Source organism: Sus scrofa, chromosome 16 (genome assembly GCF_054392235.1).
Source record: "Sus scrofa isolate SSC_HxYL_T2T_F1_AM1 chromosome 16, Sscrofa_HxYL_maternal_Yorkshire_Landrace_v2.0, whole genome shotgun sequence".
Lineage (NCBI taxonomy): Eukaryota > Metazoa > Chordata > Mammalia > Artiodactyla > Suidae > Sus > Sus scrofa.
Window position 1 is genome coordinate 48,528,105 of NC_139398.1, and position 27,399 is coordinate 48,555,503.

Below are 27,399 nucleotides of genomic sequence, written 5' to 3' on the forward strand. Positions count from 1 at the left end.
TCTCAGGATTGCTTTGGCGATAGGAAGGAGTATTTTTAAGAAACACCCCAGGTGATTCCGCTCATCAGAGAAGGGAAGTATGTCTTATAATACTTGCCATTCAAACATGGTGCTGGGCTGACAGTGTCAAAATCATTTGGGTGCTTGTTAGAAATGCAGAATCTTGGAGCCCAACCCATACCACTGAATCAGGATCTACTTTTTTTTAAATCTTTTTGTCTTTTCCAGGACTGTACCCGCGGCATATGGAGGTTCCCAGGCTAAGGGTCCAATCAGAGCCATAGCTGCCGGCCTACACCACAGCCACAGCAACTCGGGATCTGAGCCACATCTGTGACCTACACCACAGCTCATGGCAATGCCGGATCTTGAACCTACTGAACAAGGCCAGGGATCAAACCCGCAACCTCATGGTTCCCAGTCAGATGCATTAACCACTGAGCCACCATGGGAACTCCCAGGATCTGCTTTTTAATCTGATCTCCAAGTAATTCCTACGCACGTTAAAGTTTGAGAAAGCACTGTTTGACCACACTGTCTACTTGCCACATCTGTAGTTAATTATGTAACCAGAATTCTCTATTTACCTCAATTACTCAAAGAAACTATTATGCCTATTTTTTTCAGATGGGTTTTTGGAGACATATTAAATTGAATCATGTGGAATGGTAAATATTAGTTTTTCCCCCCATCCTCAAAAAGGGAATATCATATTTTTCAATTTAATAATAAGTAGTAGTAGCACTGGGATTAGAACTTGGGTAGTTTGACTCTGGAGCCCTCTAGTAAACTTTACACTGTTATTATAACTACACTACATGCCAATGAATGTTGCTTTTCAAAAAGGAAACCCCCCACATTAAAGTACATTATTGAGTTCCATGGTTAGTACATGATGGGGTTCTGGAAATGGACACGTGCTTATATAAACAAAGTGAACATGAGATGTATGTGAGGGGTGGGGAATGAGAGTAAAGGAAGCAACTGGAATTACATACTCCTACCTCCACTTAGCCCATATGGAGCTGGAGACTACAGGTATTAATGCTTATTTTCTTCCAGACGTGTGGGACTGAAATTGCCTTTGTACTGACTTAAAATTTTCAGTTTGGTTCCACATTTTAAGAACTGTGATTTCAGACTATGAATGGAATACATGGTGGTTCTATTAATTTTCAAGCAGAGTACGTTTATAGTCATAGGCTTGTATGGTTTTGTGTGTTCAAGGGCCAACGTTTGGAAAATCTGTGGGAATTTGGAAGGGGAAGGAAAGATTTCTTGCCAAACTCTTTGATATGTTTGATCCTTGAGAGTAACTAAATACACAATGAAGACCCAACAAAGAACAGGCTTCCATCAAGAGGCCTATGTGTAGTTGCCTCCCTCCCCCCATAACAGAGTATAAAAATGTTTCCTAGTTTTGAGTTATAATCAACTAATTTTTGATTGTGTGTGGTGTAACAGAAGATTGAAGTGCTTAAAAGGAGTATTTGTTTCCCTGTGATTTTTGCTGATAGCCCTCAGCATGCTGCAGTTCTCGGTCTTAACAAAAGAGCTTTATGTGAAAAATCTTTGCTATATTTTAACATGATAAATGAGTCAAGGTGGTGATGACTTAGGCATAAGAGGAAAAACAAGATACGCTCTAAAAACGCTTAGATTACTGGCCTGGGACCTGGCAGGAGTAACTGGAGATAACAACTTCATGACTTGTTGGAAAGATCTGTTAGAATCCCACCACCGAAGTGGATCAGCTTGTTTTGTTAACTCAGTAGGTTACAAGGTCCATGTGCCTGAGCTGTGCAGCTGGCACTTGGTATTGAGGAGCTAGCTAAAAATGGGCCTTGGGAGAAATAATATTCTGAGCCCCCATGCATTTTTATACCATGTTTTTCCTCAATAAAGCTTCTTGTAAAATATTTTGCACTTCCAGAAAACTGGCGCAAATGTTTAATCAGAACTCATATATCCCAGTATCACACTTTCCCCTCAAGATTTACTTTTACACACTGCTCATACATTTTCAGAAGGTGGATCATAAATGTTGAGAAAAATGATAGTGTCTTTAGTGAACGAAACTGTTACCAGTTGCTTTTTCTTTTCACATAGTCAATCTTTTTAGTTCTAAACAAGAGAAGAATGGCCTTATGTGAGTTTAGATTGCTTTAGGAGCGTGTTTTTTAGGAGCTGTGTCTGAAGTGCTCTCAGCTTTGATCAGGTTAAAAATGTTTCTGCATTTCTGTGTTATTTTTCTATAACTGAGAGAAGGAATGTGTTCTCTATGTTCTGTGAATAGGCCTTTTATATCAAGGCCCATCACTTATAATCATATAAACACAGACGTTAATTACTTTGAGCCTCCAACTGTGTGTCTGGGGGGTTTCCTTGTGGTGCAGGGGGTTAAGGATCCAACATTGTCTCTGTAGCAGCCCAGGTTGTTATGGTGTGAGTTCAATCCCTGGCCAAGGAACTTTCACATGCCACAGGGGCAGAAATAAAAAAGTCTCAACTGTGTTTCTGGTCCCTATGCTTTTGTAGGATTTAAAGAATATTGTTCTCAAGGATGGCTATAAACATTTGTATATAAAAATAAAATAGACAATATTGTTCTCCAGCAATTTTTTTTTTTTTTTTTGTCTTTATAGAGCTGCACCCATGGCATAAGGAGGTTCCTTGGCTAGGGGTCAAATTGGAGCTGTAGCTGTCAGCCTACACCATAGCCACAGCAATGCTGGATCCTTAACCCAATGAGCGAGCCTAGGGATTAAACCTGTGTCCTCATGGATGCTAGTCAGATTCATTTCCATTGAGCCACAATGGAAACTCCTCCAGAACTTTCTTTTCATTTATTATTGTTATTATTATTATTTGCTTTTTAGGGCCACACCCACGCCATATGGAAGTTCCCAGGCTAGGGGTCAAATCAGAGCTGCAGCTGTCAGCCTACAGCTCAGCCACAGCCACAGCAATGCCAGATCCTTAACCCACTGAAAGAGGCCAGAGGTTGAACCCACATCCTCATGGGTACTAGTTGGGTTCATTTCCACAGAGCCACACGGGAACTCCTCACTTTCTTTTCAAAAAATATTCTAAAATAAACTTTCCTCAGAAAGTTTAGAAGAAATGAATAAAACTAAAAAATGAATAAAAAATAGGGAACATACATTATTGAAGAACTTAATTAAATTAATTCCCTAATCAAATATGGGCTTGGGGGAAAGAAGAACAAAGCAGAGTGGTTCTAGTTCTGTCTTAATAATATAATGTTGGATATTTTCCTCTGTCTGTAGTCTGTTATTGCTTCTTACTCTTGGTATATAGTCTTGAGAATATCCTACCTCTGTTCCGACTTCACAGGACTTGATTGATAGGCATATACAACCAGATATCATTAGTTTACCAGGACGTTTAATTTACAAGGAATAAGAAAAGGAATGCAGAGGAGAATCCTCAATCTGTCTTAGTATCCTTTGGATTAATTAGAAAAGTTTCTCAACGTCACTTTTACTATGCCCATTGGAAAGAACATTAAAAGGAGAGAAAATTTTCCATTGGCTCAAATGAGTCTACCAGAATTAAAACCATAAAGACCCAAAGGCTTTCCTTGGAGAACAGGGTATCTGTTGAATTGTGTCCCCCTCCATGACCAGTTTGTATGAACTCCTAACCCCCTTGGTTCTCTAGAATGTGACTTTATTTGGAGTTAGGGTCTGTACAGAGGTTATATGTTAAGATAAAGTGGTTAGGATGGGCCCCAAAGCCAGTGCATCTGTTCTCCTTTTAAAAAGGGGAAATTTGGAGTCAGATACCAGAGAACATCACGTGAAGATTAAAGCAGAGGGGGCAATGCTTTGAAAGCCAAGGAGCACCAAAGATTGCCAGATTCTCTCTTACACCTCTCAGAAGGAACCAACCTTGGCCAAATCTTGATTTTGACCTTCTACCCCCAAAACTGTGAGATGATAAACTTCTGTGTAAGCCACCCAGTTTGTGAGACTTTGTTATGGTAGCTCTAGCAAATTAATAAGGTAGGAATTAGACCTTGAGATTCTGTTTTTAGGGACCATTGCTATGTCTCCGAAGACCATCATTCCCCAGACCTCAGCAAACAAACCTCAAGAACTAATAGCATATTGAATTGTTCAAGTGATGAACTCATTGAACAATGTCTTAAAAACTTGCCTGATTACCTCAGCTGCAGCAGTAAAGCTAAGCAAAAGTGATGAGGATGATCTTTCAGTTCACATACCAAAAAATGTGCCTTCTGATTTGCTAAGGAAATTTAGGCTGGTTGAATAAGAATTCCTCACTGAATATCATTGCTTTCATTTTTCTAGGTCACTAGATCATAGAAAGAGGTTGTTTGATTCACACTTAAATTATGCCAGTTTGCATAAACTAATTAAATTGCAATCAACCACTGTTGGGAGGCATTATCCAATTCACTATGCTGACAGAAGCAGGGTATGAGGGAAGGGAAAAGACCTTCAATTCCTGGAAAGCCATCAATGTTACTCTGCTATGATCGAAAAAATATGGGAGAGAGTTTTGAATGTATGACCTCAGCTGTAGGTGAACAAGCAACACTGGTACAGGAAATAAAAATAAGCAGACATTAGGAATAGAGTTGGTTCTTGAAAGAATCCTCTTAAGAAAACATAACTGACAACAAGTACTTTAATGCAGGGAATTTAATATGCTAAATTCATCATGAAGGTGTTAGAAGGGCTACACAAGCTCACAAGAAGGTGAGGCTAATCAGAGGCAGGGCTAGAAGGACAGAGTGAGGGGCTTGTGTTTCTAGAGGCTGTGACCCTGGATTTGATGACCGGAGACCATGGAAGGGAACCAGCAATTGCTGGAGACCTTGTCCAAAGCAGGAGGTGGGAAGGTAATTCTCTGGCTTCTGTCTTCTTCTCAACCTCTAGTCTCAGCTGCAGCAATAAAGCTAAGCAGAGTTCCTCCTGTCGCTAAACGGAGCTGGCAGCAGCAAGGTGGCCTGGGAAACATAGTTGGCTGGTGATAGCTTCTTGAATGAATGAACAGTTCAGGGGTGGGATGGGGAGGAGTGTCAGTTTCCCTTTGCTGCTGTAGCCCATTGCCACAGACTTGGTGGCTTAAAACAATGCCAATTTGGGAGTTCCCGTCATGGTGCAGCAGAAACGAATCTGACTAGGAACCATGAGGTTGCAGGTTTGATCCCTGGCCTTGCTCAGTGGATTAAGGATCTGGTGTTTCTGTGAGCTGTGGTGTAGGTTGCAGACGCTGCTCAGATCTGGCATTGCTGTGGCTCTGGTGTAGGCTGGCGGTCACAGCTCCGATTAGACCCTAGCCTGGAAACCTCCATATGCTGCTAGTGTGGCTCTAAAAAGACAAAAGACAAAAAAAAAAAAAAAGTACAAATTCATTCTTTTATATTTCTAGAGGACAGAAATCTAAAGTCAAGGTGTCAGCAGAGCTTCATTTCTTCTGGAGCTTCTGGGAAAAATCTGTTTTGTTTCCTTTTCCAGCATCTAGAGGCTACCTGCATTTCTTGGCTCATGGCCCCTTCCTCTGTCTTCACTATATCACTCTAACCTCTGTTTTCCTAATCAAATCTTCCTTTTTTTTTCTTTTCACTTTAGTCCTTCTGCCTTCCTCTTCTGATTGCATCAGTCCCACTTGTATGATACTGGACCATCTCCTCATCTCCAGGTTCTTAATCACATCTGCAAAGTCCCTTCTGCCATGAAAGATAACACGTCTGTAAGTGCCAGGGATTAGGATGTAATATCTTTGAGAGTCATTATTCTGCCTATCAAAAGAGGGAGGGTAACAGACCTGGGAGTGAATGAGCAAATGACCAGCACTAAAGGCTTCCTGCCAGCTCTTAACTGGCTCTTTCCATAATCTTCAGACACTCTTTTGCACATCATAGTATTTCATAGCATTTCAACTAGTCCAACTGTTAGAGAAGAGGCTGTGGATTGGTTTTTGGAGACAAAGGAAGTTTGCTCATTTACAAGATAACCACACTGAAGACTTAATGAAATTTACACTAGCTGACCTTGTTGGAAATTTCTATTTAATAGAATTACTTTTGAACCAGACAAATGCTAAGATAGAAGCAGAGAATGGAGAAGAAAGAAACAGGTTTAATTCAGTCCAGGGACCTTTGGACATTGACCAAGCCAACCCCTAAACCAGGAGAACCCAGTATGCAAGCCGAGCTATCAAGAGACAGGCTCTGGCATCTTAGTGTACCTCTTGTTTATTTATTTCTAATTTAAAAACAAATTTCTGTCTTTCATGGGAGGAAAATAGAAAGAGCCTTCCTGTATGTGGTCTTTAAACTCTTCCCTTGAGATGGCTGCAGCAAGCATGCCTCGCCCAGCTGCTCCCACCCTTCCCAAGTCAGCCACACACAGAGATGAGCTGTTTTGCAGAGGAGGTGAAGACCCAGTTAGACAATGGATTTACTCTAGGCAATTGGGAAATGTGGAAGCATTTTTTCAGAGAAAACAAAACCAAAGCTCTAATAACATAAATCTTATAAATAATTGCTTTTTGTCTTCTTTACTCTTCTATGTTCTCAGAGTTTTCGGAGCACTGTCTCCTTTACTAATGAAGCCCAGAAGACAATTCTGACTGTGGATGGAGGTGCTTTCCACATAAGGTTTCCCAAGCAAGGAGGGGCCTGTGGGGTATAGGTGAGAGATGCAGTATATTCTCCTATTAACTCTTTCTAGAAATTTGGGAGGAATAATAACCGTGAGACAAGCTCAGACCCAACGAGGTCCTACTGCAGGGACTTTTCTTTTACTCACTGAGAAAAGATTTTCAGCCTTCATCTTTGTAGTTGTGGTGGTCCATATTATGCCAGAATGTGTTATTTTGGGTCTATGTGTGCACCCTTAGCAGAGACCCAAACTCTGAATAGCGTAGGTCCCCATGTGTAAGGATCATGATGAGTACATTTCCAGCCCAGGAAAGTCCCTGTGTTTTCTCTGTTTCATACACACAAGGCCTGATAGAGGGAGTGGTGCTGGTCACAAAGGAATTTACTGTCTTTCTTGGACTTTGGAAATGGAAATTCCAGCAGAAGAGAGAGGGTTGGCATCCTGAAAAGGCTTGGTCTTCATGTGATATCTTGCTCTGACTGGCACTTGTGTTAGCCAACCTCTCCTGGCTGTGGCCATGTGGCCGGTCAGCCTCTCCTTGGTCTAACTTAAGATTGTGAAGATTCATGAGGAGCTGGTAGAGCTGTTTGATGATTGAGAAAGGAGCCCTTTGGAAGGTATGTAAGCATCATGGGAGGGAATGAGATTTTTAAAAAGCTAATCATGGTCCACCCGCCTTGTATCCTAGTAGGGCATTAGAACCTTGATGAAGATAAGGGGCATTTTTTTAAAACTTGAAATATAGTTTATTTAAAACATATTAATTTCAGGTTACAATGTAGTGATTCAGTATTTTTATACATTACAAAGTGCTCACCAGAGGGACATTTATTTTTTTTATTTATTTTAAATTTTTTCATAGTTGATTTACAATGTTCTGTCAATTTCAGCTGTACAGCAAAGTTACACAGTCATACATTCTTTTTCTCACATTGTCCTCCATCATAATGACTAGATATAGTTCCTTGGGCTGTACACCAGGATCTCATTGCTTATCTCCTCCACATGCTATAGTTTGCATCTACTAACCCCAAACTCCCAGTCCATCCCACTCCCTCCCCCTCCCCCTTGGCAACCACAAGTCTGTACTCCATGTCCATGAGTTTTTTTCTTTTCTGTAGATAGGTTCATTTGTGCCATATATTAGATTACAGATATAAGTGATATCATATGGTATTTGTCTTTCTCTTTGTGACTTACTTCACTAAGTATAAGAGTGTCTAGTTCCATCCGTGTTGCTGTAAATGGCATTATTTTGTTCTTTTTTATGGCTGAGTAGTATTCCATTGTGTATATATACCACATCTTCTTAATCCAATCATCTGTCGATGGACATTTAGGTTATTTCCATGTCTTGGCTATTGTGAATAGAGCTGCAATGAACATGCAGGTGCATGTGTCTTTTTAAAGGAATGTTTGGTCCAGATATATGCCCAAGCATGGGATTGCTGGGTCATATGGTAGTTCTATGTATAGTTTTCTAAGGTACCTCCCTACTGTTCTCCATAGTGGTTGTACCAGCTTACATTCTCACCAACAGTGCAGGAGGGTTCCCTTTTCTCCATACCCCCTCCACCATTTGTTATTTGTGGACTTACTAATGATGGCCATTCTGACTGGTGTGAGGTGGTATCTCGTGGTAGTTTTGGTTTACATTTCTCTAATAATCAGTGATGTTGAGCATTTTTTCATGTGTTTGTTGGCCATCTGTATATCTTCGTTGGAGAACAGTCTATTCAGGTCTTTTGCCCATTTTTCCATTGGGTGATTGGCTTTTTTGCTGTTGAGTTGTATAAGTTGTTTATATATTTTAGAGATTAAGCCCTTGTCAGTTGCATCATTTGAAACTATTTTCTCCCATTCTGTAAGTTGTCTTTTTGTTTTCTTTTTGGTTTCCTTTGCTGTGCATATTGTAGTTCTATATTTAGTTTTCTGAGGTACCTCCATACTGTTTTCCATAGTGGTTGTACCAAAGGGACATTGTTTTTAAAGGTGTGTGTGGGGTGGGGAGAGGGAGAGGAGGAAGAAGATATGCCAAAGTCCAAGTGTCTGTGTGGGTGGTGGGAGCATTAGGACAGGAAAAAGGAAAGTTTGACAATAAGTAAAGTCTGGAAATAACATTTTTCTACTGAAAAGTGCTCTTGTAATATTCTCCTCCTTGGCTGCCAGGTGATGTAGGTAAGCAGCCAGGGAGCTAAACATGTGGGTCTGGATTAAGGTTCTCAAGTGGCATGGGACTAAGTTCGTACCACTTGGCAATAAAGAGATATATAATGTGAGAAAAAAATGTGTGTATATGTATAACTGTGTCACTGCTATATAAATTGACAGAACATTGTAAATCAACTACAATATAATAAATTTTTCTAAAAAAGATACATGTATGGGTAAAAATGAACTTTCAGAACTGCCTCTAACTTATTGATCCTGAGAGGCTTATTGTGCCTATTGTACCAAAGGACTCTAATCTTAAATGAAAGGTCATTCGAGGTTGTATGTAATGATTAGTACTTTTTTTGGAGCAGCCTGAAAGTGTACTTGAAGACAACTCTGTTGTCATGATAACTAGACTGTAGTCTATAGTACCTAGTGTGTGGTATGTTGTGGTTGTGTGTGTCTCTGTAGAGGAAGGTTATAAGGAAGTTTGGAGATAAATTGTGGTCTGTGTATCCTTTGGTCCCCTGTTCAGCTTACTGAAAAGGGATTTTAGCAAGAATATAATTTTCTACAAAAATAAATCTTTCTGAAACTTTTAGCTCTTAGTTCTGTACACTGAGCACAGGGTCTGTATTTAGCTATCCCTGCTTACTTATCTCTGACACGCAGAGTGTGCTGTGTTATCCTCAATAGTGAATGGGAAACCAGAGAAGGGCTACTGGCAAGATAACAGTAATCAAATAATACAATGTCTTGGTTCAAATGAAAGAGTATATGTAAAAATACTTTGTAAACAGAAATAAATGCTTATTTTGTTGCTTAAATATTTGTTATGTCTTAAGAATGCTCTTTGAAATGAAGTGACTTAAAATTGGGAGATTAAAGCCAGTGTATGGACTTGAATTTAATTGTGGTAAATAGATATAACATAAAATTTACCATCTTAACCATTTTAAAGTGTATGGTTTTGTAATAAGTATATTTGCATTGTTGTGCTGTCAATCATCAGAACTACTTTCGCTTGTAAAACTGAAACTCTGTATCCATTAAACAATTGGAACTCTGTGTCCATTAAATAGTTAGTGTGGTTAGGGATGCTTGGGAACATTCATGGCAAGTATCTGTTTGTAAACCTGCTTTCAGTTCTTTTGGGGATATACCTAGGAGTAGATTTTCTGGGTCATATGGTAACTCTTAAGTTTAACTTTTTTGGGAACTGCCAAACTGCTTTCAACAAAGGCGCAATCATATTACAGTCCTATCAGCAATGTTTAAGAATTCCAGTTTCTCCAACATTGGTTATTTTCTATTTTTAAAACCTTTCCTTGTGCATGTGAAGTGGTATCTGTGGTTTTGATTTGCATTTCCTTAATAACTAATGATATTGAGCCTCTTTCCATGTGCTTATTGTCCATTTGTATATAGATCTTTGAAGAAATGTTTTTTCAAATCATTTGCCCACTTAAACCTGGTGTTGTATTTGTTGTTGAGTTGTAAGAGTTCTTCGTATATTCTGGACATTATTTGCAAATATTTTATTCATTCTATAGGTTGTCTTTTCTACTTTTTGTTAGTATTCTTTGATAAAAGTTTTAATTTTGATGAAGTCGTACTTATCTATTTTTATTTTTATTTTTTGTTGCCTGTAATTTTGTATCATATCTAAGAATTCATTGTTAAATCTAAGGTCATAAAGATTTACTTCTGTGTTTTATTCTAAAAGTTTTATGGCTTTATGGTCCTTTTTTTTTTTTTTTTTTTTTTTCTTTTTCTGGCAGCATGTGGAAATTCCGAGGCCAGGGATTGAACCCACATCACAGCAGTGACCCAGGTTGCTGCAACAATACCACCAGATCCTTAACCCACTGTGCCACAAGAATACTCATGGTTTTAGCTCTTTTATTTAGGATATTGATTCATTTTGAGTTAATGTTTTTGTATGATGGGAGGTAAGGGACAACTTCATTCTTTTCTATATGGATTCCCAGTTTTGCTAGCACTGTTTGTTGAAGAGATCGTTTTTTCCACAGTCTTGGTGTGCTTGTTGAAAATCATTTGGCCATAGATGTATAGTTTTATTTCTGGACTCTAAAATCTATTTCTTTTCTTTTTTTTTTTTTTTTTTTTTTTTGTCTTTTTGCCATTTTTCCTGGGCCGCTCCAGCAGCATATGGAGGTTCCCAGGCTAGGGGTTGAATCGGAGCTGTAGCTGCCAGCCTACGCCAGAGCCAAGGCAACGTGGCGTCTGAGCCACATCTGTGACCTACACCACAGCTCACAGCAATGCCGTATCCTTAACCCACTGAGCAAGGCCAGGGATCAAACCCGCAACCTCATGGTTGCTAGTCGGATTCGTTAACCACTGAGCCACCACAGGAACTCCTAAAATCTATTTCTGTGGTTTACTATCCTTATGCTAGAACCACATTGGTTTGATCACTTTAGATTTTCTAAATTTTGGAATTGGGAGCCGTAGGTATCACAACTTTGTTTTTCTTTTTAGTCCTTGTTTTGACTGTTCTGGGCCTCATGCACTTCCGTATGAATTTGATGATTGGATTTTCCATTTCTGCCAAAAAGACTGTTGGAATTTTTTTTTTTATAACTTTTTTTGTTTTCCCACTGTACAGCAAGGGGGTCAGGTTATCCTTACATGTATACATTACAATTACAGTTTTTCCCCCACCCTTTCTTCTGTTGCAACATGAGTATCTAGACATAGTTCTCAATGCTACTCAGCAGGATCTCCTTGTAAATCTATTCTAAGTTGTGTCTGATAACCCCAAACTCCCAATCCCTCCCACTCCCTCCCCCTCCCATCAGGCAGCCACAAGTCTCTTCTCCAAGTCCATGATTTTCTTTTCTGAGGAGATGTTCATTTGTGCTGGATATTAAGACTGTTGGAATTTTGATAGAGATTGCGGTCAGTCTGTGGATCACTTTGGATAGTGTTGCCATCTTAACAATATTAAGTCTTCCAATCTATAAACATGTTTTCACATTTATTTAGGTTTTCTTTAATGTCTTTCAGCAATGTTTTGTAGTTTTCAGTGTGTAAGCCTTTCACAGTATTTTATTTGAAAATTTACTAGTAAAAGATTTTTCATTACCAAAAAGTATGTGTTTATGGCCAGAATTTTTTTAAGCTGAAGGTAAGAGAGAAGTGAAAAAAAAAATATGAAATCTTTGTTTATGTGAAACATTAGATAAATGGACACTTCCTAATAAAGGATAGATTTTAAAGGAAGTATTAACAGAGAAGAGGAAATTGACATTTTAGAAATGACTTTAATACTTATGGACTAATTATGGATAAGTCTTTTAACTTTTGAATATATAAAATTTCTGTCTTTGAGATCAGATTTATTCTACCTCATTATTAGCTAGAGAAGATGGTAGATTGAAATCACCTATTAACCTCTCCTCCCTCCCTAAAGTTTTGAAATGATAGGCGTTGTTTTTAAAAATATAATGAATTCACAACAGTGCTAGAAAACATAAAAGGTATAAAAGTTAGCCATAATTTTAATATTTATACTAGGATTAATGTATTAAGAGAACAGTGAAAATAAGACACAAAGACGTATGTCGGGGAAGAAAATATTGCAGATAAAAGTATATCTGGAATTTCCTTATGCTCAAATTTTAGGGAAAAAAAAATCAAAGCACAGAGGAGACCTTGGATAGTCATAGGGGAATTCATAGAATTAGTTACCTTGGAAATTATTTGTTTTCCCTCCTCTCTCAGTTTAAACTGAGCAGCAGCCAGAAGTAGAATTTTCTCTTAAGATATAACCCGGAGAATTGTCTTCAAAACAAAATAAGGATTAAGGAGCTCTGATTAAGGAGCATTCCCAAAGTGGGTGTTAAATCCAAATAGATAAGAAAAGCAGATTGAAGCAATATACAATCTCCACAAGGACAGAAGAAAGTGGAGTGGAGGGAGTGACAGGGTGGTGCAGATAATTTTAGCAGTTGCTTCTGGAATAACCTCTAACTCTCTAAGGTGGAAATGCCAGGGTAGTCACTACTTGGGTGGTGGGGGTTGAGAGACAGAGCTGGCTAGTATGCTACTGACTACCTCTAAGAAGACTGAAGCATTTCCACATTTAAGACAATCTACCCACATACTCCACCTAACTTCACATATCCCCTCACCTCACTATACAATCACAAAGGGATAGCTGCTATAAATAGAATATTTGTTTATTGCTATGAAGACAAGAATTCTCGTATATGGATGCAAATACTTAACCAGGAACTACTAAACATTTGAGGAAAACCAGTGCTGTAAAGGAAAGGTTCCAAATTCAATTCATAGGAGAACTAACACCTGAGGAATCAGAGTTCAAAAGTCAAACAGAAGAAGGCTTTCAGATAAACTAGATTAAAATTCTCAGAAGAATTCTAAACAATTTTACTACCAAGGACCAAGAATGGAATGATATTAAAAAATAAAATTATTGGCATTTAAAATTAAGAGGCAATTACAGAAATCAAATACCAGATGGCAGTGTATATTAGGATGGTCACAACTGAAGGTGCAGTTTGTGAGCTGACAGACCTTGTGGAGGAATGTCCCCAGAACTCAGTCCAAATATGCAAAGAGAAAAATATGGAGAAAGATTTAAGATATGAATGATAAAATTGGTTGGAACCTGGAGTTCTTTATGTAGCAAAACACATGTTTAAGAGTGAATGAAGAAATTTATTAAATAGTGAAGGATTTAATAATATTACTGTCTAAGGTACTTTTTTTTTTTTTTTTTGTCTTTTTGCCTTTTCTTGAGCTGCTCCTGTGGCATATGGAGGTTCCCAGGCTAGGGGTCCAATCAGAGCTGCAGCTGCTGGCCTACGCCAGCCACAGCAATGTGAGATCCAAGTGACCCACACCACAGCTCACGGCAACGCCAGATCCTTAACCCACTGGGCAAGGGCAGGGATTGAACCCAAAACCTCATGGTTCCTAGTGGGATTCATTAACCACTATGCCACGACGGGAATTCCCAAGATATCTTGAAGAGAATGTTTTCCATTAAAACAATGGAAGTGTTCCCATCGTGGGTCAGTGGAAACAAATCTGACTAGTATCCATGAGGATGTAGGTTTGAGCCCTGGCCTGGCTCAGTGGGTTAAGGATCCCGAGTTGCCACGAGCTGTGGTGTAGGTCACAGATGTGGCTGAGATCCCGCATTGCTGTGGCTGTGGCATGGGCTGGCAGCTGCAGCTCTGATTTAACCCCTAGCCTGGGAACCTCCACATGCCATAGGTCTGGCCCTAAAAAAAACACAAGACAAACACACACACACACACACACACAAACACACACACACACACATATAAGAAGGAAGAAAATTTGGAAAAAAGTAATTTCTTTAGGAGTTCCCATTGTGGCTCAGCCGTTAACAAGCCCGACTAGTATCTATGAGGACTTGGGTTTGATTCCTGGCCTTGCTCAGTGGGTTAAGGATTTGGCCTTACTGTGAGCTATGGTGTAGGTCAGACTTGGCTCAGATCCTGTGTTGCTCTGGCTGTGGTGTAGGAAGGCAGCTGCAGCTCTCATTCGACTTCATAGCCTGGGAACCTCCATATACTCCAGATATGGCCCTAAAAAAAGGCAAAAAAAAAAAGAAAAAAATTTCTTCTTTAAATGTTTCCTTCTCTGTTTTGCTTGTTTTTTTTTTTTTCTTTTTTCTTTCTTTCTTTCTTTTTTTTTTTTTTTTCCCTGAAACTTAGCTGTTTCCTGAGAGGAGTTTTCTTTCCTCTAAAGCCCCTTCACACAACAAAGCTTGAAGTCGGGGTAAATTTTCTCTTGCCTCTGGTTGCTGTTCTCAAAAAATATTCCCCTTTCCTAAAAATCCTGGTTATTTTGAAGTGCCTGAACTTCAAACTGTACTCCATGCTACATTTCCTTATTACAGAAATTCCCTCACTACTTGTGACTCTTTCTCATTCATTGAAGACTTGCTCTCTCTTCCTCTTTACACTTAAGTTGTAACTCCTGGAAATTTCATCATTCAGTTAGTTCCTGGACTTTCTCATTTCCAGTGATCCTTTTCTCCACTCCTGTGGTCATCCTTTAGATCTTGTCCTATGTAGCAGTTATATCAACTTTGAAATCTCATTGTTACACTGTCTCCTTTCTTTCTACCTCAATATTTTGGGGCCTTCAATCTTTTAATCTGTCAGTTTTCTTCTGTTATGACTCGCTTGCTGGGGCCATCTGTCTTTACTTTTCTTCTTACCCAGCCTCCACGGTTGCTCACCACCATCATCCACTTGCAAATACCTGCAAGCCCATTTACAACTCTGGTTTTTTACCTGAAAAATATTCTCAACCCACAGTTCAATCCACTTCTACAACTTCTCTACATACAAACAGCTGAATATAGTTCTAGTAAAGCATAATCTTGCTAATTGGTCTCACTTCATATTATGGACCAGAAATTTCCTGCATGTTGTTACTATCACTCAGTAAGTCTAATATGTATCCCTAATAAATTTGCCTTTCTCTTTTCCTGATGGGTATTTCATGCCTTCTTCTTTAAACCAAACCTCCTACCTTTCCCCCTCATCTGTACGTAGCTGATGTGTTTGACTCTTATTTTGTTGGAAATAAGAAAGGAAATAGAATATTTCCATCTACTAATCTATCTGTATCTATATCCATGTTCTCTGTCTAGCCTCTTGTTACAGTGGTCAAATCATCATATCCTCAACAAAGGAGACTCTCTTTACTCACCCACTAGATTCTATCCCCTTTTACCTACTCCACGACATCTCCCTGAGGGTTTCCCCATTCACTTATTCCCATTTTTTTTTTTTTTTTTTTTTTTGGTTTTTAGGGCCGCACTTGCCACAGCAACACCAGACCCTTAACCCACTGAGCAAGGTGAGGGACTGAAGCCACATCCTCATGGATACTAGTGGTGTTTGTAATCCACTGAACCACAATGGAAATTCCCCCATTCACTTTTGCATCATCTCATTTCTTCTTCACCAGGTCATTGCCTAAAGCATACTAAAATGTAATATTGTTGGTCTTGAAGAAATTCTCCCTTAACGCTATGCTCCTTTTCAGTTACCCTTTATATCAGCACCAAACTTTATTATAACTTTCTTTTCCTTTGTAATAGACGTTCTTCGAAACGGTATCTATGCTCACTCTTTCTACTTTATTACCTCTTATTATAACCTACTTTAGTCAGGTTTTGAACCACATGTTCCACAAAATCCACTCTTAGTTGGTCAATAGTAATCAATGACTTGTCAAACCCTGTGGTCAGTTCTTTGATCTCACATGGATTCCTCAGCCAATGGAACACTTGTCATGTCTCCTGGTGGGACTCTTTCTCCCTTGGGTACAGCTACCTTTATCTAACAGACTCTAAAGACATTAGAAAGGCAATGAACATTTCATGGTTTATAAGTTGTATTCATGAAGATGCTACTCCTTTGCCTATCCTTGCCTCCTGCACCTATTGCAACTAGAGTAGAAGCAACACCGTTGATTGCATATTCCCTGAGACTGTAGACTACAACTTGCAGGACAGCACCTGAGCCTTGCAGTGTGCTGTTTTAAGGTGGTGCTGTAATTGAATTTTCAGTAGGCTAGTGCATCATTCTAAAGAAGCAGTTTCTTCTGGCCGACGGGATACACAGTAAGACCAGTGGATCCTGGTGGCATGAGCCTACTTCCTCACTTAATACATTAGCAGTCGTGTGGTCATCATATTGGCTGACCCTAACTGTATCCAGAATCTGCTGGCAAGGAAGTCTAAGAAATGTAGATTTCCAGCCTCCATAATACAGTGGGGAAGGCAGAAGGAAGGGGAAAGGATGCCGATTACCACTAGACAACATCCGTGTCCAGAGCTTGCTCTGTTTGCATGATGTGGGTCTCTGCACAGATGTACCTTCTCTAGAAAGATCTTCCTTGGCCACAGTATCCCAAATATCACCTTTCTTTTCTCCTATTTCCTCTTTTATTTTATAGAGCAAATATAACTATCTAAAATGATGATATTTTGTTACATGCTTACTTGTTTATTGCCCATTTCTCCCAGTATTTACGTAAGCTACATGAAGGAAGAATACGTAGTCCTAAAAAAATTATGGAAATATAGAAAATACTCAGATATTTAAGTGAATGGAAGAAGCAGTGTGAACAAAGGAACCGTTACTACTGATGGTTAGGCAAAATTAATGCATCATAATAAATCTGGAATTAGATTATGATAATTTTAACTTATGAGACAAAAGTGCAGAAGAAATTTAAAAATGTGCCAAGATTCTTGTCTTTTTTTCTTTTTTTGGTCTTCTTTGTATGTGTATATGTGGTGTCATATGTGATCAGGTGTATGTGTAGTGAAATATAGATATTCATTAACCCTGAAGATTGATGGTAAAATGAGTTTAAATATGTGTGTTAAAATTTAATACTAAGAAAGGTTGGTGAATTAAACATATTTGTTAGTCTCCATTCCCTTTCAAAAACCCATTATAATTACAAGAACAATATTTTTGAAAGCTATAATCCCAGAAGGAAAAATAGACCTGGAGAGGAGACAACAGCAACAGTATTTTGGGAGCTGGAAAGCCAAGGGACAAGGGGTTGCTGATCCAGCGAAACAGAGAGAGCTGAATATTAAACTAGCCATGGGAAAGTGAAGAAACCTAGTATGTACTGAGGAGCCTTAGTTTTAGGATCTGGTAGTGCCAGGTGCCCCTGAAAGTGGGAGGTGAAGGCAGGGCTTGGTCCAGGATGGTGTGTTGAAACCTTGTTTATTAGTAGCAAAGTCCCAGACCCTAACCCAATCCATGCAGCTCACCTCCATCCCTGCCCCCTGGCAATGGCTGTACGTTTTTTTTGTCTGAAGTCTATGAACAGGAGCTTGGGACTTGGGGCACTAGATACAGTTGGTTGTGAGGTGCACATTAAGGTGTTAGGTGAAAGTTTACTCTCTGACTGTTAACACCAACCTTCCTTCCCTCATGTTTGGGTGTTTGCCTAGAGTTATGCTCTTCTAAATGGCGCGTAAGCTGTCCAAGAAAAGACCTAAAAAAGACTGGCCTTAGGGCTTCCTCAACATCATGGCAAAGGCAGACCACAAAGTCTCACTCACGGAGCATGATGCCAGCTCTGTAGCCCCTCATTCTTAAATGTGATTGGATGACAAGAGTAACTGGACATTGAAGGGAAACCTGACGTGAATGCCAGAGACCAGGAAAAAAAATTGAAAAAAGCAACTTGAGAAAACTGAGACTCTCCAGGAAGACCAAACTTAAAAAAACAAAACAAAGCAGACTTTCATTATTATCCTTAGATAAATAAGGTATTCCACTTATGATATAAAAAGCAGGAAGCTATATAAACAAAACATTTAAAGGACAAAAGTAAGAGTGCTTGGAAATTAAAAACAAGAAAGGAAATTTAAAACTCAACAGAAGATTTGGAAGATAACATTGAGAAAATCTCCCAGAAACTTCATAGCAAAAAGACCAAAAGATAGATTAGAGCAAAAGAAAACTTAAAGGACAGATTCAAGAGTTCCTGTTGTTTCAGAAAATAAGAATGGAGAAAACAGAGAGAAGGACATTTTTAAAATAATTCAAGAACTATTTCCAAAGTTGAAGGAGTGTCTCCAGGTGGAAAGAGTACGTCAAATGCTCAGCACAATGGATGAGAGACTTCAGAGCCCTGTAGACAAAGAGAAGTGAAAAAAGAGAGGGGGAGAGGGACATAGGGAGAGGGATGAAGGGAGAGGAAGAGAGAGGGAGGGAGGCATGAGGAGAGAGGCAGGATAGAGAGGGGGAGGGAGGCAGGAAGCAGAAGAAGGAAGAGAGAGGAAGGAGGGAGAGAAAAGTTTTATGCTTTTATAAGTTCTCATATTTTTATAATTATGAAGAGGTGTGAGGTTCAGAGATTGTACCATTTAAAATTTCAAAATTTGTATCCACAAAGAAAGCAATTAATGAGTGGCAAGAATGAGACTAGGAGAGAATATTTGTAATCTAGGACAGAAACGAAGGCTGAATCTATATTATATAGATACTATCTGCAAGTCAAAGAGACAGAGACTTCTCAGAAAATAGGAATCCGCCAAGAGCAGCAAGTTGGAGAAGAAATACAGATGCTCTGTTAACAGAAAATACTCAGTTTTACTGGTAATTATAGAATACAAATTAATATATTCAGACACCATTTTTGCCTATCTGATTGGGAAAACATTTTCATGATTAGTAGTATCCATTGTGCAAGGAGGGAGAGGTATGAGGACACTCTCATGCATTAAATAGGAGCCCACATGGCTACCACTTAAAAAAAAAATAAATTCGGTAAGAGCTATGAAAATAATAAACATGTAAACCCTTTGACCAGTCAGATTTACTCCTTAGCATCTGTCCTACAGAACACTTCCAGGTGGGTATAGAAATACATTTAGAACTATGTCAAACATAGCATTGTTCGTAACAGAGAAACAATGGAGAAATGAATCCACGAGTCCACCAGCAGGAGAATGATAAATGCAATCATAACTTCATAGTAATTTCATGAAAAAGGACCTTGTCATGAAAAAGAATGAGGCCAATCTCTATACACCAAATCTCAGGTCAGGGAAAATTCAGGCAGTACTGGTAGATATGGAGGATTCACAATGTTTTGGCGGTGAGCATAGCTGCTATGGAAATTTCAAGTAAACTAAAACTCCTTTGGGGAATGAGTTAGTTTAAACAGGCTTTCTTAAAGAAGTGAGTGAGTGGGAGGTAAGTATTGAGCTAGAAAAGCCAGCATTTCAGGAGGGCAAAATAAGGACAAGGATAATATGCAAAAGAGCAGGAAAAAGGAAAAGAGATCCCTTATAGAGGATGAGAAAAAGACCTACTCACCTGGGATGGAAGATCTTGGTAAAGACATATCTGCAAGTCAGGAAACAACCACTTGAAGAATGTTGCTGTCTTGCTATTCTCTTTCCCTGAAGAAAACCAAGAGATCTAAGTAGAAGATGCTTTGGGGAATAGATGATTCATAGGAAAGAAGAAAGTTCTTCATGGTGAGTGTCTTCAAGCCATGGAAAAAATTAAGTGTTATAGTTCTGTAATTTCTACCCCTCACGCCCTCTTCCCCAAACATAATTTAAAAATAGGATAGTCAGTTGCATCTCTCTTACATGCTTTAGATTAGGTTTTGGAAACCTGTAAATACAGTTGGCCAGCACAGAGAACTCTACTCAATAGTCTGTGATAATCTATGTGGGAAAAGACTATGAAAGAGAATGGGTGTGTTTATGTGTATAACTGAATCACTTTGTCGTACAGCAGAAATTATCACAACCATGTAATTCAACTATACATCAAAAAACTTGAAAAAATGAAAAAAAAAAATAGTTGGCCAAGGTTCTAACTTCTTACCTGCTGGCACAAATAGGGCAGTGAGTCACGTCGTGCATCCCAACTCCCACTTATAGGCGTGGGTGGGGGAATGGGAAGGGACATTTTTATGGTAAAATGGCAAAGTTATATCACTTGTCCATTGTTATCCTTGAATGTAACAAAGAGAGAGCAGTGATGGCCTATCTTCTGTGCTGGGATCCTGTTTGCTTCTCTTGATTCAGCTCTTCTCTTTCAACTCTGCTTTCTGCTCTGGGAGGCTGACCTGTGTAGACTATTTCAGGAACCCCCTGGACCTTGGACTTTTGGTTGGGTTCCTCCAACAGGGGCCTCTGCAGGAGATGTGCAAAAGGGCTGAGAAGGAATTCAAGGTGTGGTTCTCGGCTCCCCTCCTGCTAGGCTGTGCCAGCGGGCTGTTCCTTCTAGCCAAGGCCCCTGCTCCTCACAGGGTGGCCTGTCTCCATGCAAGACTACTCTCTTCTGGTCTGTTTTACTGGTCAGTAATTTTCGTAATCCTTTCTAAGTCTCTTCATTTTATTGCTGCTATTTACTGAATGTATGACCTCAAACAGTCTCTAAATCTTTATGAACCTCAATTTCCTTATTTATAAAGCAGTTTTTAAAAAGCTTATATATGTCATAGGGTTCTCGTGACAGTTAAATGAGACAGTTTCTGCAAAGGTTAGCATAGTACTGGCCAGGCTAGTGTGTCTCATGTGTGTCACATGACCTATACAAACTTCAGCTTTTCTTGTCCTCAGGCTTCTTTCTTGTGAACATCATGAGCTCTCCAATCCTTTCCCAGTCATCACTCCAACAGTGTCAGCAGTGAATTCTGTCTCTTGTTAGTTTGTAGAGCCAATTGCTTTTCGTATTTTACAATTACATTTTGATGTTTTAGTAGGTTCTTGTCAGAAAACATCTAATTCGGTGACTCTAAACAGTACAGACAATATCAATACCCTACAGAAAACCTGAAGGGCCTTGTCAGATTTGGGGATGGTGTTGGTGGGCAGTATCAACAGTGGCACAAGGCTGGGCAGGGGGTGGGTGGAAGAGAGAAAGCTTATTGCTATGTAATGTTGTCTAAATGCCATGTTTGAAGAAAGAATACTAGTGTTTCAATGGTACATTTTGTTTGTTTGTTTATTTATTTATTTTTAGTATCCTAAAACATTTTATGTTCTACATTAACATTTTATTATTTCCCCAGTACATTTTTTTCTATTCTACAGCATAGTAACCCAGTCACACATACATGTATGCATACTTTTTTCTCACAGTATCATGGTCCATCATAAGTGACTAGACATAGTCCCCAATGCTACACAGCAGGATCTCTTTGCTAATCACTGATACATTTTAATATCTCAGAAAAGCCTGCATTCGTATGGGGCAGAGACCACCTCCCCAAAGCCATTCTCTGCTTCCTGCTAAGCTCGTGTTAAAAGATAAACTAAGGCATATTAAACATTTTTAGAGTTTATGTGAGTAAAAATCAACTTGACTTTCACAGCATTCAATCTAGCAGATAGAAAGGAGCTCCCAGGAGCTGTACAAAATGAAAGACTTTCATAGTCAGAAGGGAGCAGAAACAAGGACATTATACCAGGCAGAAAGCAGGTTGGTTATTACAAGGTTACTTTCCTTTAGGGGATAGCAGGAATCTCTCGGGTAGGGTACCTAGCTAGGCTGATAAGCCGATTCCTGATCGACTCCTTTAAGATTCCATTTCTGGGAGAGCCGAAGCTGTAATTAAGTCTCTGGTGACATGGAACTTAGCATAAGCAACTCCATTGTGGGCTGTTTTCTTACTTTTAACACTGGCATTTTGCTACTTGGTAAAAGTATACCTTCTCTTGCTTCCTTGTGACTAAGGTGTGGCTGTGGACTCAGTTTGGAGAATGAAATGTGATACAGAAGTGTGCCGTGATGTCCTAAGTGCTATTTAAGGGAGAGGATAAGTTCCTTCTTTATTCCTTCCATTCTCCTGCTGTTTGAAATGCAGACCTGATGACTGGAATTTAAGGAATCATCTTAAACCATGAGCTGGCAATCTGAGGATGGAGAAAGTCCACAGAGTAGAACCCTGGGCTCCTAACTCTGGCTTCACCACATTAGCCTTCAGCTGCCGGCATCAGGCTCCTTTCATGTGTTTCCACCACTGTTGTTAGTCACTTTTTAAATGATGCAGCCCAACCTAGTTTTAACCGATGCGTCTCGTCTGTAAGTTTTGGATATAGGAGACAAGAGCCTAAGGATGTTTTCATTTTTCTTGGATCACAGTGAAACACTTAGAGAGGTAGAATTAATACTCATTTCTTGATTCCAGGACCTTTTCGTGCCAATGATTCATGCTACCTTCATAATATTCTCTCTCCTTCCCTCTCTCTTTTCTTTTTTTTCAAGTGCTGCCATTCAGGGTTAAATACTCAAAATCTGGTCCTTATTGGGATTTGGATTTCAGTGTTATTTGACAGAGTCTTTAATGTGTTTCCAAAGCCACTGCCTAACTGTAGAAATGAAGTGTTGAAAAAACATTAGAACTCTGCCCTAACAAAAGCCCAGTAAATTTTCCAGACTTTTCAAAGGATGCTTTATCATCAGATTTTTACACTGTTATGGCCTGAAGAACAGAGAAAGAACACACAAGTGCCCTTCTGGCTGTCCTCTTGATGATGGTGAAATGTCGCTACAAGCCCTATTTCTCTGTCCGCACTGTTTGCTCTCAAGGGATTTCATGGAGACGGCAGTTTAATTATTACCAGAAGCCCACCCAGATAGTTAAATACAGGTCAGTAATAACAGTGAAAAAAGGAGCTGCTGCAGCACAGAATGGGGAACAATTCATCCTTTTCAGGCCAGAGAAGAACCAATATTATAACATAAATTCCTCTGCTATAACATTACCACTTTCTCTAAGTGATCATAAAATAAACCAGAATCTAAGGAAAACAGGGAGATGTGTGTAATGCTGCCACACAAAAGACCTACAGAGGAGAGTGGATCAGACTAATTTTCAGTGCACCACCACGTGGTTGAATACCAAATTGAAGCAAAAAAACCTAAAACCAAACCAAACAAAACCAAGCAACAAACCCGCAAAACAAAACTGCCAAACCCAAACCGTCTATCTAAACAATAGTGTCATAGATCAGATATAAAACTACTGAGTGCTTTGCTTCGTTTTCCTTTTTTCAAGCTCTGGGGAAGTGTTTGTGTACTGCAGCTTGAAAAGCAATTACTTCTGAATTATGAAAATATTGCCTCTGTTTATGAATCCCTATAATCGCTGCATCTTGACAGCGAGGAGGCAAAAAATACTATAAAACAAAATATTGTAAGTAGGCCTTCCCTTGTGAGCTGGGAGGAGAATGACTAGTGAGATGTTTCTAGACTGGTTCTGTTTGGGGTGTTGGGGGTGGAGAAGGAAGAAAGAGCGCTGAGAAAACTGGGAAGCCTGACATTCTCATGTCACGTTTGATTTGTGAACAGAGGGTCTGTACTACTGCCTTTTCCATCTATTGAGGTCACTCTTCTCTCCTCAATGTGATGGCCCATGTTCCTCAGTTCTTTCTACACCAGCATTCATTTTCATCCATGCTTTCTTGAAATCACCTCTGATGTGCCTCAACTAGGTGGTTGTAGGGTTGGTACAGTGGATGAGAAATGGAGGCAGGAAACAGACTCTCAGAGTTAGAAACTTGGTCCCCACTTTTTAGCAAGTGATTTTGGGCAAGGTGCCCTTTTTTCTATCTGTGAAATGCAGACATGGGTTGCCAGGATTAATTGAGTTATTATCTGAAAAGTGCTAACAACAGCATCTGGTATAGAGTAGGTGCCATGAAAGTGTTTAAGTGTTTTAAAAAATAATTTTTTTTTTTATAGTTGCTGCTTTTTTTTTAATAATTTTTTTTTAATTTTCCCACTGTACAGCAAGGGGGTCAGGTTATCCTTACATGTATACATTACAATTACATGAAAAATAAATTTTTAATGAACTTCAGAATTATAAATTGCCTACTCAGAGTGGATAAATAAATGTGATATTACCATCTCTCAAGGCAAAATGAGAGAGAGAGGGAGAGAGGGAGAGAGAGAGAGTGTGCGTGTGTGCGTGTGTGCGTGTGTGCGTGTGTGTGTGTGTGTGTGTGTGTGTAGAATCGTGGTGGGGATTTGGTAGAATTGGGAATTACGAGGGATGAAAATGCCTGAGAATCTGGTTTACTGTCTTACTAGTTATATTTTGATCATGGCAGCACCAGCAGTGAGGGCTTTACCAATGGTCCCCTGGATTTCAGCGTCACGTGTTTGGTCAGGAGACACACAGACAAGAGAGGAGGTGAGTTGTGCAGTGAGCTGTCACACAGAGAATTGATGTGGCAAGACACGGATCATGCTTTGCTGAGGCAGGGTGGTCAGAGCAAAAGCACTGAAGACACAGTTAGGGGCAGGTTCAAAAGATGTGGCCTTGCCAAGAAGAGCTGTGTGCAAGCCTGGTTGACAGGCCAGTGCAGCAGGCAGGTAGTCCCTGAGCTGCTGGCAGACCTGGGCCAAGCCCAACAGATAGGAACAGGGGGCAGATGTTGCCAAACTCTTCTGCTTTTCTCATTGAGACTGGAGGATGCTTCCTAAGAACCAGTCTCCTGGCTGTCTTCCAGCAGTGGTTAAACTGGGAATAGCATTTATTTTGAAGGCAGAAAGAGTATAGCTTCTCTGCTTTTGATTCTCTGACCTTCAATTTCATCTGTAAATGCAGGATTTGAATAATCATTTCTACTTCCTCAGCTTGTTGTTAGGATTAAAAAAAGTGAGTTTAAATGTACTTTATAGGAGTTCCCTGGGGGCCTAGTGGTTAAGGACTTGGTGTAGACTGCTGTGGCTGGAGTTCCATCCCTGGCCTGGGAACTTCCCCACGACATGGGTCTGGCCAAAAAACCTCAGTACTTTATAAATGGAAGTATATTGTACTCATATCAGTTATTTTTTATGTAGATGATATGTGCATTTTGTGGTTTGTTTTTAATGCAGAATTGACAGCTTCATACAGTAGAGATATTCCTAAAAAGGTATGTAATGCTTTTTTTTTTTTTTTTTTTTTGTCGTAGATAACATGCTCTTTAGGAGACAAGACCATTATGCATTACTTTGAGCAATCTTTCACTCCTTTTGTCCACAGTGCTTTCCTTTAACTAGATGTGGAACAGAGGGTCTTGCTCTTCAAATAAATCCTGTGGGAGAGAAGCATTTTATAAAGGAACTTAGTACTTCATTCGCAATTAAAAAAAAAAAATCTAGTTTTTTTTTTTTTTTTTTACATGAAGTCTGCTTAAAGTAAGATGTTGGCATATAGGTATTGTACTGTATTTATATACCTCCTTTCACTCGCCCTGGGCCCTCTACCCCCCACCCTGGCCCTTCTCCCCCTACTCAGGACCACAGCTCTTCTTTGGACAACAGTGCAAGTAGCAGGGTTGCTAAGGTTTTCAGAAATGCCATTTATAGAGACATTTATTTTAAATAATCCCCTGCATTTTCTAGGAATAGTCACCTTAAAAAAAAACAAAAACCACCATATTTACACCGTTTATTGGAGGATGCCTCTAATCAGTTATCTAATTATTCAGTCTTGATAAACCTGAGATGAAGTCAATTTCATAGAAAATTAATGGTAAATTATTTTGAGTAACTGTGTGCTGTTCATTTTTTTTTTAAACAATTCCTTTAGAAAATAAAATCCAGGAATGAAATAAGGCCCAGATTCTATTACATTGAAGAGAAACATCTGATATTTTCCAGCTTCTTTTAAACATATGAGAGTAAAGCCATCATCTCTGAAAGATAAAGAGAAATCATGGGAGAGGACTTTAAAGGCTTATAACTACTTGGAAAAAAGATTTATGAAATCTGAAAATTAAGAAGAACAGAATGAATCAATTAAATATCCTCTTTGATGAATGGAGTCAAGCTTATTTGGAGTTCCTTATGGGACGATTTTTAAAATACGTAATTGGATGAGCTAAAATACATAATGAAGGTTGAGCTAAATTTTTTAAGTTCCACCAGTCAAGTTGATTTCATAGGCAGATTCTTTTCCAAATTAAGTATCTTTTGGAAGAATATTTCCTCATCTTTTCTTTAAAAATTTTTTTTATTGTTATTTTCCCAATACAATTTTTTTTCTACTGTACAGCATGGTGACCCAGTTACATATACATGTATACATTCTTTTCTCACATTATCATGCTCCATCATAAGTGACTAGACATAGTTCCCAGTGCTACAAAGCAGGATGTCATTGCTAATCCATTCCAAAAACAATAGTCTGCATCTATTAACCCCAAGGTCCCAATACATACCACTTCCTCCTGTTCCCCCTTGGCAACCACAAGTCTATTCTCCAAGTCTATGATTTTCTTTTCTGTTATTTCCTTATCTTTTAACCTATGTAGGTTTTTTTTTTCCCTCCCATGTAAATTCTAATCTACATTCCACATTTTATGCAAGAGGTCTCTTTTTTGAAATTTTTCCCCAATAAAGAAACAAATTTAAAGAGTTCCCACTGTGGCTCAACAGGTTAAGAACCTGACTAGTATCCATGAGGATGTCGGTTTGATCCCTGGCCTTGCTCACTGGGTTAAGGATCCAGAGTTGCAGCAAGCTGTGGTGTAGGTTGTAGTTGCAGCTTGGATTTGGTGGTGCTGTAGCTGTGGCCAGTGGCTGCAGCTCTGATTTGACCTCTAGCCTGAGAACTTCCATAAACTGCAGGTGTGGTCCTAAAAAGAAAAAAAAAAAAATTTAAACATGGTATGTATTTGTATGGGACACAGACAAAAATTTAACGTTTGTTTTCTTACATTTATTTAGGTGAAGAATGAAAGAAATGCTATATTGCTTTCCTTTACTTTTTTCCAAGTTAAAGTAAATCTGGATCCATGATTGCATTTGTCAAAATACTACCATATCTAATTTTAGTATGAGTTTGGAATCCTTGTCATTCCCTAGAGCTTACATTGTGGCGCAGGGGTCACAAGGCCCTTCCAGATCACAGAGCAAAGCCTGGGTTTAGTTTTTGGTGATGGTTTGCCTTGCTCCTTCTGTCGTATCCTGAGTATTGCAGTTGAGTCTCTTTCCCTATCATCCGTGGGCTACCAGTCCACACAGTGGGCTTCTAGACCCTCTTCTCACTGATT

At 39.2% G+C, this 27,399-nt stretch overlaps 1 protein-coding gene across 9 annotated transcripts in view; it reads left to right on the forward strand.

The window, feature by feature from the left end:
• LOC102159433 (uncharacterized) overlaps nucleotides 1-27,399 on the forward strand; it is a 908,266-nt gene that overhangs the window by 222,278 nt on the left and 658,589 nt on the right. For 2 of the 9 annotated variants that reach the window (XR_014831359.1, XM_085002290.1), the window contains 2 exons: nucleotides 24,466-24,548; nucleotides 25,238-25,275. The exons of 3 other annotated variants lie outside the window; for them this stretch is intronic. Coding sequence is in view for 2 of the 6 variants with exons in the window: in XM_085002290.1 (XP_084858416.1) it covers nucleotides 24,466-24,548; nucleotides 25,238-25,275 (121 nt within the window). In the remaining 4 variants the exon portion in view is untranslated. Of the gene's footprint in view, nucleotides 1-6,575; nucleotides 6,690-19,639; nucleotides 19,870-24,465; nucleotides 24,549-25,237; nucleotides 25,276-27,399 lie in introns of those variants that run through there. 4 more of the 9 variants (XM_085002287.1, XR_002339577.2, XR_014831356.1 and 1 more) reach the window with 4 other exon arrangements.